Source organism: Lissotriton helveticus, chromosome 3_2, assembly GCF_964261635.1.
Source record: "Lissotriton helveticus chromosome 3_2, aLisHel1.1, whole genome shotgun sequence".
In the NCBI taxonomy this organism is placed as follows: Eukaryota; Metazoa; Chordata; class Amphibia; order Caudata; family Salamandridae; genus Lissotriton; species Lissotriton helveticus.
In genome coordinates this window covers 28,210,657-28,226,289 of record NC_136062.1, presented here as the reverse complement: position 1 = coordinate 28,226,289, position 15,633 = coordinate 28,210,657, and the positions used below count along the sequence as shown (strand labels likewise).

Here is a 15,633-nt window from a genome sequence, read left to right as displayed (position 1 = left end):
CAGTTGCTCTGCTTCTTCTTTTGCTTTATTGCCTTGGGAAAATTCAGATTCTCACATCCTTGATGAGCACAGAGTTTGGCAGGTGGTGGCTTACAGAACCATTTACAGTTCCAGCTGGTGCAATTGGAAAACAAAGCTCCCAGCCTCGAAAGGATGGTGTGGGGCCCTTGTCCATGTCAAAATGTTGAGACCTTCTCTGACACCTCTAAGAACAAGTCACAGATTCTTCTTCATTGCCACTATTCCTGCTTGTGTTTTAATATTGAGATTGAACAATAACTGGTGCCTCTTTGTGGAGCTGTGAATTGCAAACAATTCCAAATTGGGCAACCTCCAAGAGCCTGGACCGATTCTTTTTTTAAGACTTTTCAGGCTCGGTATTTTAAAATATTTCACCAGTGAAATATGTAGCTACCTTTAAATCGCCAGTAGCGTTGCCTCGAAAATTAGTATGACACTATAACTACTCCAGTTAAAACCACATTTAGCTTTAAGATACTGCAATTCAGGGCTTCTCCAAAATCTCAGTTTGATTGTGCTCGAGTGTTCTGGACATAGCAGCGGATACTTTTCTTTCATCAGCCACACAGGAGCCTCCAGGGCAGCAGGAATATAGGGATCACATGGTGCTCTCTTCTTCAATGCTCATCTTTCACTAGCTTCCGCAATAGCCTTTGGAGTCAGAAAGAAGTTGCCTTCTTCGGCTCATCCAGGTAAGGAGAGCTGTCCTAATAGGTTTTAGAAGAAAGTCTGAAGCTATCTGTATTACTCTAACCGATCTCTTTGGGACTTATAATTGATACACACAGTTTCCACCATGAGGCAAAGCTTAGTCGATTCTAAAATGGGTGTACTCTACTCAATTAAAATTTGGTTTTTATTGAAGATTGTTTTAAATTTAAAAAGGCAATTTTAAATGTTCTAATGTTTTAGTCGCCATTACATATAAACGAACAATTTAAGAAGTGTTCTGGGTTGTGACATACAGAGATTTTCCACATTTCGAATTTACTCTTCTTATCACAGGACCTCCCCAGTTTCATTTAAAAGAATTTTTTGGCAGTGCATGCTCTTTTTAGAATAATTAAATGGACCATGATCACTCTGAATTTATTGGCTTGCCACCATGTCCTTCCCTGAACTGCAAATTACGGTATTTATTTTTCTGAATGTGCATTTCCTGCATCAGCAGGTTTCCAATGGTAATCTTAAACACTAGAGGACCTGTACACAAGATAATTTAGAGTTCTCCAGTATTGGGGTATATTTCATAGATTCACATGCTTGAATCATTCCCCGTCGTCGGAGTGGGAGTCCCAGGGTACATGAAAATAGAAATAAATATGCATAACATAGCCATATCATAGGTAAATTAGAACCAGAAAGTAAAAAGCTAGAAGTTAATAGGAAAAGGACTAACAGTCAACGGCAAATAGGATGCTCAACAAAAGACTTGGCATATCAACCTTTTATAGTTGCTAGCGATCTTCCTGGCCCTAAAATCTTTTCGCACCATCATTCTATGGGCATCAGTGTTGATCCGGACGGACAACACAAGTATGCACTACCTAAACAAACAGGGAGGGACAAGATCCACTCTGCTGTCCCAGCAAGCCCAGAAAATTTGGGATTGGTTGATCCAACACCAAATAATTCTGTCAGCGGTCCATGTTCCGGGAGTGTCCAACATCCTAGCGGACTCCCTCAGCAGGTCAACCGTGTCCAATCACTCGTGGGAGCTCCATCAACCAACGTTGGATCGTATATTTCAGAAGTGGGTTCGACCCTATCTGGACTTGTTCGCGACCAGCCTGAACCGCAAATGCCCATTCTGCGCAAGTTGGCTTCCCCAACAAGACTCGTGCTGGAATGCGTTTTTGATTAATAAGTCGCAGATCTATGCCTACGCTTTTGCACCGATACCGTTGGTTCCCATTGTTCTCCGGAAAATGAAGAAGGAGCCTTGTCACATACTCCTAATAGCTCCCAGGTGGCCTCGCCAGTTCTGGTTTACCGAACTCCTCCTCCTTCCTCGTTCTAATTTACCTATAATATGTCTGTTATGCATATTTATTGCTATTTTCATTTACCGCGGGACTCCCACTCCGACAATGGGGAATGATTCAAACATGTGAATCTATGAAAGATACCAATACTGGAGAACCACAGTTTACAGGTAAGTAACTTTTGTTCTTAGGCATTGCATGCTTTGAAATAAAACAACAATAGTCTGAAATGCTACTTTAACTAGATGCCGAGCTATTTATTCTGTTTTTCTTTCTTTTTTATCGGATTCTATTCAAACTGAAAATAATGTTCTGTCTGGCAGCGTGTGTCGTCATTTTCATCCGAAATGCTTTAAACACTTACAGGAAAACACATTTTTATTTTTATTTTTAGTCATTTAAATTGTAAATGTATTTATGTTTTTAATCGTTTAATTGGATTGTGTACTGTTTAATCTGTGATTTATCATAAAAATGAATTAATGAAATCTGTATCATAAACTTTCCTTCCTAGTATGTGAGGTTGTCTCATGACTCGAAACCTGAAGCTATTTTACAGCTCATGCTGAAGGAATGGCAGATGGAGCTGCCCAAGCTCGTTATCTCCGTACATGGTGGAATGCAAAAGTTTGAGCTTCACCCACGTATCAAACAATTGATTGGCAAAGGTCTTATCAAAGCAGCAGTGACAACCGGAGCCTGGATAGTGACTGGTGGTGTCAATACAGGTGTAGTATATGACAATACATATCTATTTGTAAAGCTTACATATACCATATATATTTGTAAAGCGGACATTAACCCGTGGGCATTTTGGCACTCATTTTATCGACCTCAGAAGAATGAAAGTCTGAGTGGACCCACCTGGATTGAAACCTGTGACCATGAGGTCAAACAAAGGCCCCATACAGTGGATGCTTTAGTCCACTAAGCCAAGAGACCCGGCTAGTATATGCAGCATTATAATTTGTTTTGTCTGTAATACTTTTTTGATTTGAATGAATGCATCTATTACCTTTTTTTCTGGGGATAATTTCCCCTTGGCAGCCTCTCAGAATCCGTGTGCTGCCGCCATTGCTGCTCTTGAGAGCTCATTGACATTTCATTATAAGTCCTTTTTAGGTTTCGCCTGGCGAACGCAGAGCGAAGGGCTGTCGCCAGTGAGATCTATTGTTGTGGATTCGCCTTGGAAGTGGGACAGGAGATGGGCACGCGCAGAGCTTTTGGCGATTTGAGCAGGTGTAGGCGCACGCCACTCGGTGTGCACATCTCCTGTCCCCCTTCCGTCCTCGCAAGCCAGCATGCACCATGCAGTTTCACTTTCACTTTTTTTTAAAATCACCCCATCGTTGGAGCGGTCCTTGCGGGCCCGCTCAGGAAATAAACATTGGCACTGTGCCTTCATCTGCACAAATGAAGAATCCCCCACTCGCACAGTCTGGCGGCTGGCTGCGGTGCGGTACCGGAGCACTTCAGCTCCTCCATATTTCTGCCAGCACTATGCAGGGCTCCCTCCTTAGGCATGGGAGCCCCGCACTGCTAACTGCCACTCTCCCGGGACTTCAGCTCCCGCACTTCCTCTGTGGTGCCGGGGCTCCCTCTTCACCACGGGAGCCCCGGAAGGGAACAGGCGCTGCTTACACCGGCCACACGCGCCGCCACTGGGCATGAGCCGCAGGGCACGTGAAATTTACATGTACCGCACATGCGCGGGAAGCCCTCGCCCTCCCAGTTCTCCTCCGCGGATGTGGAGCTGCTTTCTGTTTTGCCGTTCCCCTGCCTCCCGAGCCTGAGATGGGGTTGCATGGTGTCCTGCTTCGCATCGCTGGGACTGCGACTGGATTTTCTAGTCCCTCTCCCCACAGCAACAACGGGGTAGGTTTCCTTAAGAACTTGTTAACGGGGTTCATTCCTGGATCCTCAATCTTGCGGTCTCTTCTGTTTCTCAAATTTACTCCTTTCTCCGGTCAGCGCCTTGTGCGTTCCAGTCTGACCATTGCCTCAATCGATCTCCCCACTGGAACTCCTGCACACCCCCTTTACTCGTATGGTCATCATTATGCTCCCTTTCTCCCCCTCCCTGTCCCTTCCCATTTCTAATCCGACCCGATGCAGCAAGGGGTCCGGCTCTGGATGTTGCTGTTCTATTTGACACTTTCCGGTTTGGTTTCTACTCGCTTACCCTAACTGTGTTGTTCCCCTGATGTTCGATCCTCCCTGACCATTTGCCTAGTTCTGTTCTCTATTCCAACTCCCCTCTATCCCCACTCTACGCACCATTGGACTTGTTTTCTATCATATTTTAGGCTCTAGTAATGAATGTAACTCAGCTTTTCTCCATGCCATGATTCGTTCATGTAACTGACATAACAATGTAAAAATTTAACTGATTTAACTATGTAAAAATGCTTACCATATGTAAAGCGCTCTGACACTTCTGGGTCTAGCCAGCGCTATATAAAACTGCTTACATAAAAAAATTAAATAAATAATACTTGCGGCGGCCAAAGGGACTTCGTCTCCTCACTGCATGTATACACTCCTCATGACGTCGGTTTACCTGATGACAAAGCACTACATTAAATCGTTGTGAGTTTGGCCTTGCGCTCCAGTGGACATGTTAAACACACTATATTTTGAGGCGGACAGAAGGGTGAATAAACCGAGGTGAACCTCCTGGTGCACATCCTCGTAGATATCCATAGATCCCTCCAAAGGATTCTCACACAAGCAAAAGTCATCCTTGCTGATAAGGACAGGACCAGAGAAGCTGACGAAACTAAAGGAGATTATGGACTAAAGCAACAAAAATAAGTGTGGCGCCTTGTAATGGGATCAACTTGGTGTGCAGTAGGCCTGATAACAACTGATGGTGTTCTTATACTGGAAATTTACAGTGGGTTTCGGCTGTGCTGTCCAGACAAATGTCTTTGCAGATTACCGGATGTGCAGTGCTGGTATCACATTTACAAGATCCTGGGCTTGATGGTCCATGAGACAAGTTAAGCTCACATCCATGCCCAGAGGTCATGGGAAGCAGGTTGCAGAGCTGTCTATGGGAGATGCTATCCCTATGTGGAATTTCTAAAATAACGTGGGGGTGGTTCCAAGGTTACACAGATAAATTTTTCTTTCCTTTTACTTCTCTTCCTCCTCTGAACGCTGATTAATGGATACTGTGCAAAGTAGTGCATACATTTGGAAAATAATTGAGGGAAGGTAAAAAATATTATTGTAACTCACAGAATATAAATCTTTGTCGCAGTTTGTGCCAAGTGCAGGGTCATATTGATAGTAAGGTCCCTTCTTCGTATGTGGCTATCCAGTGTTTCAGTTAAACACTTTTAAATGTTTATAAAGCTGGAAAAAGACAATAAAAAGAGCCAATCTTCTATAAAAGTCTTTTGTTTGGGTTGTTTCTGCCTGGCTCAGCTTGAGGTGTAAAGAAAACTCTGTTCAATGTGTATGTATTCTTTTTAGTGGCAAACTTGGCTCTAGCTCTTAAGTTGTTGTGTTACATTCCTGGGTTATTTAACTGTATTACCGACCCAGAAAGCGCTACTTTGTGTTCTATACTTGAATTATGTTTGCTAAAAATAACAATAACATGGCTTATTTAAAAAACATAACCAGCATTTGCAATGCAATAGGTCTCGCATTATTGAATGTTTGAACTATTGGTGTTGCATTATTATTAGCAATACCAATAGCTCAAACTTTAATAATGCGAGACCTATTGCATTGCAAATGCTTGTTAAATGTTCTCATAAACCTGATACTACTTTATCAGATGTAAAGGTCTGCGTCTCTGTTCTGTCTGACTGCAACTGCCCTATTATGAAGGAGTATGTTCTGTGGTCTTCTTAATATTGATGTGGCCCCACACCTGACTCCGACAACTGCTTGTCAAGGCAGAGAGGAAGGCTTCAAGGGTTGCTTTGCTGCAAAGAGACAAATTATGTTTGTGAGGGCTTACAGGTCTTTAAATTGCCTGTTTAACCCCATAACTCATCCAGTGTTTTAATCTTCCAGCTGCACGGCCTCGAAAGTGTTCTCCCTCTGGTGGTTGCCTAGTTAGATATTTGTGCGTGTCCCTTTGTAACCTTACTCATGTGACCTCCTTTTCTGATCTTAATCTTGCTTTTTTAATAGGCAAAGGGTATCTTGTATTAGTTAATATGAGAATCTTTTTGAAAGCATGTGTTTGAGGCATGTGAGCTGTAGCTCACATGCTGTGCATAGCTCGCCATCTAGTGCTGGGTCCAGATATTTGCACTTTGTTTTTCTTTGAAGACGTCTTTCCAGTCACGAGGTAAGTGACTCCTCCTTTCGATGATAATGAGCATGGGCATCGACTCCATTGTTTGATTGTTTTTTTCCGCTATCGGGTTTGGATGTCCTTTGCTGCGCTCCGGTTCGACACCATTCCTGTGGTTTCCCTCGGTGCGCAAAATACTCACCCTCGACGGTATTGTTTTCGATTGCGTTTTCCCTTTTATTGCATATCGTATTTACTTGCAAAAACCAAACTTTTGATCGGAAAGCTCATGGAAGGCCATCTGGGATACCCGCGTCGGGTCGACCTACAGTCGATGGAACAAACTCCCTTTAAATTCTGCCCTCCGTGTCATGCAAAATACCCGCACACCGACTCACACAAAGTGTGTAATCTGAGTTTGTCCCGCCAACACAGAGAACAGGACTGCGACACTTGCCAGGCTTTCCGGTCCAAGAAGGCACTTCGCGACCTTCTAGCTCGACGTCAAGATATGCAGAGCCAGAACACAAGCTCTATTCCGGACATCTTCGGACACCAATCGGACGAAGAGGCCGGTGAGGCCATGGGAACCGAGGAGGAGCAGGAGCCGATCGCCATGCCAGAGCTTAACTCCGACCAAGAGGCCGACATCCCACATGGCCAAGTACCCTGATTACAGCTCCCCCCTCGTCCCAAGACCGAACTCCACAAAAGAAGAAGGCTCAGGTCCAACCTGCGCCCTCGGGCACCGGTTGGCACCGATACCATGCTTCTGACGCTCCACCTTCTGGCTCTGCACCAAAAAGCCTTCCGGCTCCAAAAAGTCTCCCTCCAAATCAAGTTTGGAGCCGAGAACTTCAGGCCGAAACACAAGTCTGGCACTGACCCCCACCATTCGGCACCGAAACACACTTTGGATCCTAAAACATCAACACCCAAGTCTTCGGCGCCGAAACAGTCAGATGTGCCAAAATCACCAAAAAGACACAGTTTCGATGCTCCAATCGACATATCAGATCCGAACCAAAACTTGCTGTATATTCATCCTCAAACTGGACATATCACCACTAAAATGATGTTAAAAAGAAGGACTGATACAGAGGAAGAATACCACATTCCTTTACTGAAGAGGACAGTTGGAGCTAACTCTTCCCCACCTCCTCTTCCTCTTCCTTCACCTCCTTCACCTCAGTTTCAGCCTATTTCACCTGAACATTCACCACCACGTACACCTGACAACCAGGATGATGAGTATGACAATAGGGATGGGGATGATACTCAACCAATGCAAGACCCATGGGATGATTACAATATTAATTCGCCCAAGGGCAATGATCCTGATTTATATTCTAACAAGGCTTCTCCACCAGATGACAGTGTAGGCTGCATTGAGTTGCTGGGTAGAGCTGCCAATTACCATGGGGTGCAGATACATAAGGAGTCTTTAGAAGAGGATTTCCTCTATGAAACCCTCAGTACCACGCAGAGGGCATCATACACACTACCTATGCTCAAAGGGATGATCAGGCACCTAGATGACATTTTTAACGTCCGGTCAGAGCTCTTATTCTTACCCCTAGAGTTTACAAAAAATACACCCAGCACCATCGGACCCAGTATATATTAAAGGTCAATTGCCACTAGACTCCCTGGTTGTGTCCAAGGAAAAGGGCCAACTCCCAGACAACAGGATATGCTCCACCCCCGGATAAAGAATACAAACTTATTGATGCTTCTGGAAAAAGGGGGGCCTCTCAGGTGGCCAATTTCTGGCGTGTCTCCAACACTCAGGCATTGGTAGCAGGATATGACCGTGCGCACTGGGACGAGATGGAGCAATTAAGACAATGTTTGCCCCAGGAACAGAGATCTAAGACACAAGACCTGGTGTGCGAAGGGCAACTTATTTCTGACGCTATAAGATGTTCCCTAGATGCTGCAGACACTGCTGCTAGAGTGGTAAACACCAGTGTCCTCTTGAGAAGACATGCTTAGCTTCGCAGGGTTCAAAGCAGAGGTGCAAATCTCCATTTTAAACACTCCCTTTGATAAAGAGCATCTATTTGGCCCAGTGGTAGGTTCTTCACTAGAGAAAATGAAGAAGGACACTAAAGTGGCCAAATCCATGAGAGCCCTTCATTCAGCACAAAGCTGTGGTTCCTTTCGGCACTCCTTTTACTGTGAAGGGTTTAAAAAGACCTCCTCCGGGCCATCTCCACCTATAAGGGCAATAGCCAAACCTCTCCATCTAGAGGTTACTTCAGAGGGGGTTATAGAGGTAACATCAGAAAAGGCAGGGGTAGGGGTTCAAACGCATGTACCTCCCCTTCCAATACAAAGCAGTGACTTGCCTCCACTTCCCCCCAACCACTTAACACCTGTCAGGGGAAGACTATCAGATTTCCTGCCAATCTGTCAGTCAATAACAACAGACAATTAGGTGCTACAAATTATCCGTTCTGGTTACTGCCTGGAGTTCATCAACACTCTTCTAAACATTCCAGCAAAATCACTCAAACTTTAACCAGATCACCTACACCTCCTCAAACAAGAGGTTCAGTCTCTACTTCTAAATGGAGCTATTGAACCCGTACAACCGCAACATCACGGGTCGGGGGTATACTCTTTTTACTTCCTAATACCCAAACGAGATGGTTCTCTCAGACCAATATTACATCTTGGAGAACTAAATATTTACATTCAGTCAGATCATTTCCACACGGTGACACTGCATTAAGTATTACCTCTGCTGCAAAAAGGCGACTTTCTGTCTACTTTAGATCTAAAAGATGCCTATTTTCATATACCAATCTACCCTGCTCATCGCAAATTCCTCAGGTTTGTGGTAGCTGGTTAACACTTCCAGTTCAAGGTACTCCCATTCGGAGTCACCTCTGCCCCCAGAGTCTTCACAAAGTATTTCTGGCGGTAGTTGCTGCTCACCTGAGAAGACAAAGCATCCATGTCTTCCCATACTTAGACGACTGGCTCATCAAGGCCAGCATGTACCAGCAAATGCTGTCAGCACACTTTAGGAATAATCCAGTTACTACATCAACTAGGGTTAACAATTAATGCGACAAAATCACATCTCCAACCAGCCAATACTCAGGACTACCTTGGAGCCACGCTAAATACTCAAAAAGCCCTGGCAGTTCCCAGCGCAGCCAGAATTCTAAATATTTGGGCTTTAATTCTCCAATTTCAACCCAATCAGTGGATTCCAGCTCCGGTTTTTATGCAATTGCTGGGAATGATGGCATCTTGTATCATAATCGTCCCCATGCCAGACTGCACATGTCCACTTCAAGAATGCTTAGTCAGTCAGTGGAACCAGTCACAGGGTCTATTGACTGATATAGTGTTAGTAAGCGGCCGCACTCCTCGCTCTCTGCAGTGGTGGAACACACAAAATGTGTCAATAGGACGACCTATCAAAGACTCAGTTCCACAGATAGTACTTACAGCGCACGCGTCTTTCACTGGATGGGGAGCTCATCTGCAACAACACACAGTGCAAGGCTTGTGGAGTCAACAGCAGAAGTTACTTTACATCAATCATCTAGAGCTGCTTGCAATCTTTCTAGCTGTCAAGAAGTTTCAGACTCACCTGGAAAGCAAAGCTGTCTTGGTTCATAAGGACAACATGACAGCTATGTATAACATAAAAATACTGGGGGGCACACTCTCTCCAACTGTCACACTTAGCTCAAGACATCTGGAGGTGGGCCATTCACCACAAACTTTATCTCCAAGCAGGACATCTCTCAGGAGTGAACAACCAGATTGCGGATCTCCTCGGTAGACAAACACAGCAAATACACAAATGAAACTACACCCTCAGGTTCTCCTCCCATACTTTCAAAGTTGGGGAGTCCCTCACGTAGACCCGTTCGACACACACCAAAACACAAAATGCCAAAGCTTCCCCTCCAGGTACCCACACCCGCAATCCAAGGGCAATGCACTATAGATGAACTGGTCAGGGATATTTGCCTACGCTTTTCCGCCTCTCCCACTCATTCCATGAGTGGTTCAGAAGCTCAGGCAAACATTTCTCACACTAATCCTAGTAGCTCCCACATGGGCACATCAACCATGGTTCGCAGCTAAGTGGAAGAGATTTGGTATTTACTGTGGTAACAATCATATCAACCCTCTTGATGCGTCCATAGAGAACAATTTATGCTATCTGTTACACTTGCAACTGTCCGCGTTAGCTTATACCTCTATCAGACTACACCGAACGACAATTACGGGATATCCACAAAATAGACAGCATTTGTCTTTATTTAGAGTACCTGTGATCAAAGCTTTCATGGAAGGACTAAAAAGAGTCATACCACCAAACTTTCCACCAGCTCCAGTGTGGAATTTTAATATAGTCCTCACAAGCTTGGTGGGCTCACCCTTTTGATCCCATGCACAAATGCAAACTAAAGTTCCTCTCTTGGAAAACAGCAATCACATCATTAAGACGAATAAGTGAATTACAGGCATTAACCATACAAGAACCATTTTTCCAACTACACAAAGACAAAGTGTTTCTTTGTACTAATCCTAAATGTTTACCTAAGGTTGTATCTGCATTTCACATAAATCAGTCGGTAGAATTACCTGTATTCTTTCCTCAACCTGCTTCAGTTGCAGAAAGAGCTCTACACACCTTAGATGTTAGAAGAGCACTCTTCTACTACCTTGTGACTGGAAAGACTAATTCAAAGAAAAACAAAGTGCAAACATCCGGACCCAACACTAGATGACGAACTATGCACAGCTTGTGAATCTACAGCTCTACATGCCAAGAACAGATGACAGATGCTTACTGGGTAAGTAACATTATCCTTTTGCTACATTCATCAACCCGTTCTTTTTCTTGGATGATAACAAATACCTTTTCCATGAGATATTATTCAGCTCTGCACAATGTAATTATAGTTTAATTTCGTGTCAAGATTTGGACTGGGTTTGACCCAGTACTGGTAGTATGTGAACCATGCATGTTTATGGGATAACTGATCCCAAGGTTGTGAAGGGTAGTGTTGATCTCCAGGGAATGCTTTTGATTGATTTTACTAGCCCAAGGGACTTAGTTGCTCTCGGCGCTGCTTTTCAGACATGCATGCATGTTTTACCTTTTAAATGGAGGGATACGCCATTGAATATTGATTACACTTCGTGTAACAGCTTACAGAAGTACATACATATGTGCAAAATTAATTGTAGACCAGTAAGCTAGCACACGTTTATGGTCATGACTTGGGAGAGTGTGTTGGCCTCTTCTGTTCAGTGTACCTTTAGTTTCATTACCAGTGATGTACCCATTATTAGTTGTGTGAGGCAAATTCACTGGGTAAAAAGTGGATACTGAAGTACTGTTTCTGAAGGTAGTGAATGGTGTGATGTCTGGCTTCATGACATGTTTGTATATTCTGGCAAGTAAGGAGTGGTGCTAGAAGGTCTTTGAACCATGGCATATTTCAACTTCCCTGCGAGTATGCACTTGGCGAAGGCAGACTCCCATCCAACCAAGATAGTTTAGAGCTTGTGGCGAAGCTAAAGAGATGTCTACTGCAGCGGTTAAAGTATACTCACGACCAAGATCTGGTCACAGAAAAGAGGATAGATTATAAAAATCCTATCAAGTTGGCAAAAAAGGCCTAAATGAGGTATGCCTGGAAAAAAAGTGAGAGCCTTTTGGAAATTGTATCTAGCTGCTCCAATGGTAATCATTTGGACAATGGGTTGTAGGTAGTTATTAACCCCGCTGCTGGTTTGCAGTAGCGGGCAGCGACATTAAAATATGATAGGGAGCGATATCCAAAAAAAACTATCCATATATATGTAGTGTTTGCCGGCCACAGTGTCTGGTCTCTGTCTCTCTCTCCTGGCGCTCTCTCTTCGGCATCTAGGGCCAAAGAGGGAGGGACTTCCTCCTGTGTGCCATGCTGATTGGAGCAGGCAAACCCACTGCTCATTTTGAGACTGGGGGCCTGAGGCTCATCCGTTATGGTGAAGGAGCGTTGCCTCGCCTGCTACCAGCACAGCAGTCACACACTTTATAAAATGGTACTTACTACCATTTTATTATGTGTGGCAGTCACGTGCTGCTACAGCATGAGGGCGGTGGGGGGGGGGGCAGATTAGTGCATTTTCACTATTATTTCAGCCCCCTGCCAGTGCGCATATCAGATTGGCCGGCTGCCTACATTCTGCCAATGTGACGTGCACTGCAGAGCCTGCAATCTGACGGATGAGAAACACCGAGGGATTGCAGCTGCAGCCCCCCCCCCCCCACCACAAAATGAGCGCTGGGTTAGTCTGCTCCAACCAATTCTGGGTGGTTGAATTTGCGTAGCACAAGTGAGGAAGTCCCTTCCTTTCTGTCCCTAGATGCAGATGAGAGCTCCAGAAGAGTGAGACGGCGACCAGACCCTGTGGCCGGCAAACAGCACATATATATGGTGAGTTTTTGGGGATTTGTGCCTCACCATATTTTAATGTTGCCAGCTGCTGTTGTAGTTGCAATCCCTCTGCTGTTTCTCAGCCCTGGGATTGCAGGCTCTTAAGTGCGCAAGTCAGATTGGACGGATGTAGGTAGCCGGCCAATCTTATATGCGAACTGGCAGGATAGTTCAGTTTCACTAATCAGCCCGTCCCCTGACCTTAGGTTGTAGCAGCGCAAGCCTGCCACACACATGTATTTATTACCATTTTAGGAATGTGTTTGCCTGCTGCGCAGGTAGCAGGAGGGGCAACGCACCTCCTCCATAACGGAGGATCAGCCCCTGTTGGTTTGAGTATTTTAACAATTTATATGAGAAGGCTGCTCAGGACGCACCTGGTCTATAAATAGCCACCAAGGGGCGAGACACCTTTAACATTTCATTGAAAGAGGTCAGAACAGGTTTTGTTGCAATCTAGAAGAGCAAAACTCAAAGATCTGTGTACCCCTTACTTACCATGGTCTTAAATGTTGTTTGAGTCATTTGATTTCCTTTAGACGTGAAACTTTTTTCCTTCATTATACTAATCTTTACAAAGGGTGAGCACCCTGTCTGTTATTGCCCCTTTTCCCTAAGAGATTCTGCTTTAGGTTTAACTGTATTTTATTGAATTTTGTGGTCTGCACACATAACATCTGCTACATTCAAATGGCCTTAATGGAGTTGTGGTCCAAGACAAGCCGTAACTAAGACCAGGTAAAGAACAGGTACCCCAACAATCTAACATTTCCCCCTGCTCCCACCCACCGGTGGTGCATTCTAAACTCTATGGTCATAGTCCAGTGTCTGAGTTCAAAGAAAGAGTCTGGTAGTCACCAGGATTAATCAGGAGTATGAGCGCTCTTTAAAAAAAAAAAAAAAATGTTATTGGTTTTTACACTTACAACATACAACAAATAACATTTAATCATCATCGCGTTGTCCATACAGGGGTGGCAGCCCATGTGGCTTAGATGCTGGTAGTACAGTTTACCCTTAGAGCACATGAGCTTGATCGTCTCTGCATTACTACTATAACACATATAACATATAATCATTGGTACAATGTGCTGGGGGTATCTGTCCGATTGGTCGGGCTGCAACAAAATCTTTGCTTGACCGGCCCCCTGTCCATCTGTCTACTCTGAGAGAAAAAGAAAGGGGGGAAAGAGAGAAGAGTTTTAGGGGGGAGGAGGGGAAGGGTGTCCTGCTCTAGTGGGTAGTGTGGTGATGGGCTCGTTGAGTGTTTCTGAATAGCACTTTCATGGGGGTTCGTATTGGTATAGGAAATTGTCCAAGGAAGCCCACATACCCCTGTTGGGTTTTCTCCATGGTGTGTTACGTAAGGCTGTGACATCGGCTCCTCTCAGGTATTTCACCCAGTTGAGCCACCCCTTAAAGGTGGCTTTGGAGGTGTCCTTCCATTTGGTGAGTACTATTTTGACTGCTGCTGTTAGCAGGAGATCTAGGAGGTCTCCGTCATGTGCGTGTCCAGATCTGATGTTATAAATGCGGTGTTAAGTGTGGCAAACTCTTCTTTAAGTGTGCACCCTAAAGCTTTGTTTATGAAGGTGAATATTTTGTTCCAAAATTTTTTGACCTTTGTGCAGTGGAAAATGAGGTGTGCCAGGTCCCCCTGCTCTCTGTCACAATTCCAGCAGTGGTCATTTTCCCTCAGACCCAGGGTCGATAAGCGAACCGGGGTCCAGTAGATCTTGTGCAGAAGCCAGAATTTTGTCTGAGCTAACACCGGGGAGATCATATTTCTCGATGGGCACAACAAAGGGGTGTCTTTCATGCTGGCTAAGTGCGGTGCCTAGCTGTGATTCCCAGTAACTGGTTGTTTTATTGTTGAGCTTGGAGGAGCCGGGACGGAGTAGTCTGTAGATGTGGGAAACCTGGTGGCCCACTTTGTTCAGATTCTCCATATACTGGATAATTGAGGGTTTGTGTCTTATGTTTGATTTTGTTAGGGCTGATCTGATTTTAAGGAAGTTGTAGAGTTCTATATCTAGTAGGTTATGACGTTTTTTAGGTCTCGGCCTACGCAGCGCTCATGCGCTGCATAGGAGGAGACCTAATGCCATCGGTCCCCTTTTTCACCCACAAGCGTGCACGCGTTCCATTGACTTCAATGGCAGCGCGTGCACCTGTGGAGATTCACTTGCGGGAGCGAGCGCCACCATATGGTAGCAATTATCGCTCCCACAAGTGAATCGCGCAGGCCACCCTCCTCCCCCCTGATGCCACGCGAGGAGCTCAATAGCCATTCACTTTTCTCTCACTGTTCGCGGTTTCGTGGGGCTTTACAGATGATTAAATATTTTGAAAATTGACACTTCATTTTTTTCTCGAAAAATACATATTTAAGCTCGGGCTCATAATACTTTTTGTAAGGGCGGTCACTCCTAAACATGAACCCTACTTTCGTGTCCGTTATCGATGTGCGGTTCTACGAAATTTCAACAACATATTCATTGTTCTTGGTTAAACAGCCGCGTAACGCTGGCATGCTTTAACATTAGAGCTAGCTGGCTGCTTCTGAGAGAAATCACAATGGGAAAACTGTTGAATTTCTTCTCCGGCCCTTCTCCACATTGCCCCTTCGTGACAGTCTAGAAAACTGCAACCTGGGAATGGAATCCCCCTCTCCATTTGTAGATTGCTCTGCGTATTGTATTTAGCCACTGGCTGCATTTCTAATAAATCCTAATATTTTTCTCAGAGTTGATGTGCTCGCTGATTACACCGGCTCAGTTACAAGATGTTGTTTACTCGCCCCTGTTTTAGCCAGACATCTGAAATCTTCTAAGCATGAAACCAGAGCCCTGTGTGGCTTAAGTGAATGTATAACACACTTCGTTCCCCGCTGCATTTGTTAATA

At 44.7% G+C, this 15,633-nt stretch overlaps 1 protein-coding gene across 1 annotated transcript in view; it reads left to right on the top strand.

The window, feature by feature from the left end:
• The window catches only part of LOC144826435 (transient receptor potential cation channel subfamily M member 7-like), a 2,236,140-nt gene that overhangs the window by 381,848 nt on the left and 1,838,659 nt on the right, over positions 1-15,633 (top strand). The window contains exon 5 of the mRNA XM_078684762.1: positions 2,521-2,734. Within this exon, the coding sequence (XP_078540888.1) occupies positions 2,521-2,734 (214 nt within the window). The remainder of the gene's footprint in view (positions 1-2,520; positions 2,735-15,633) is intronic.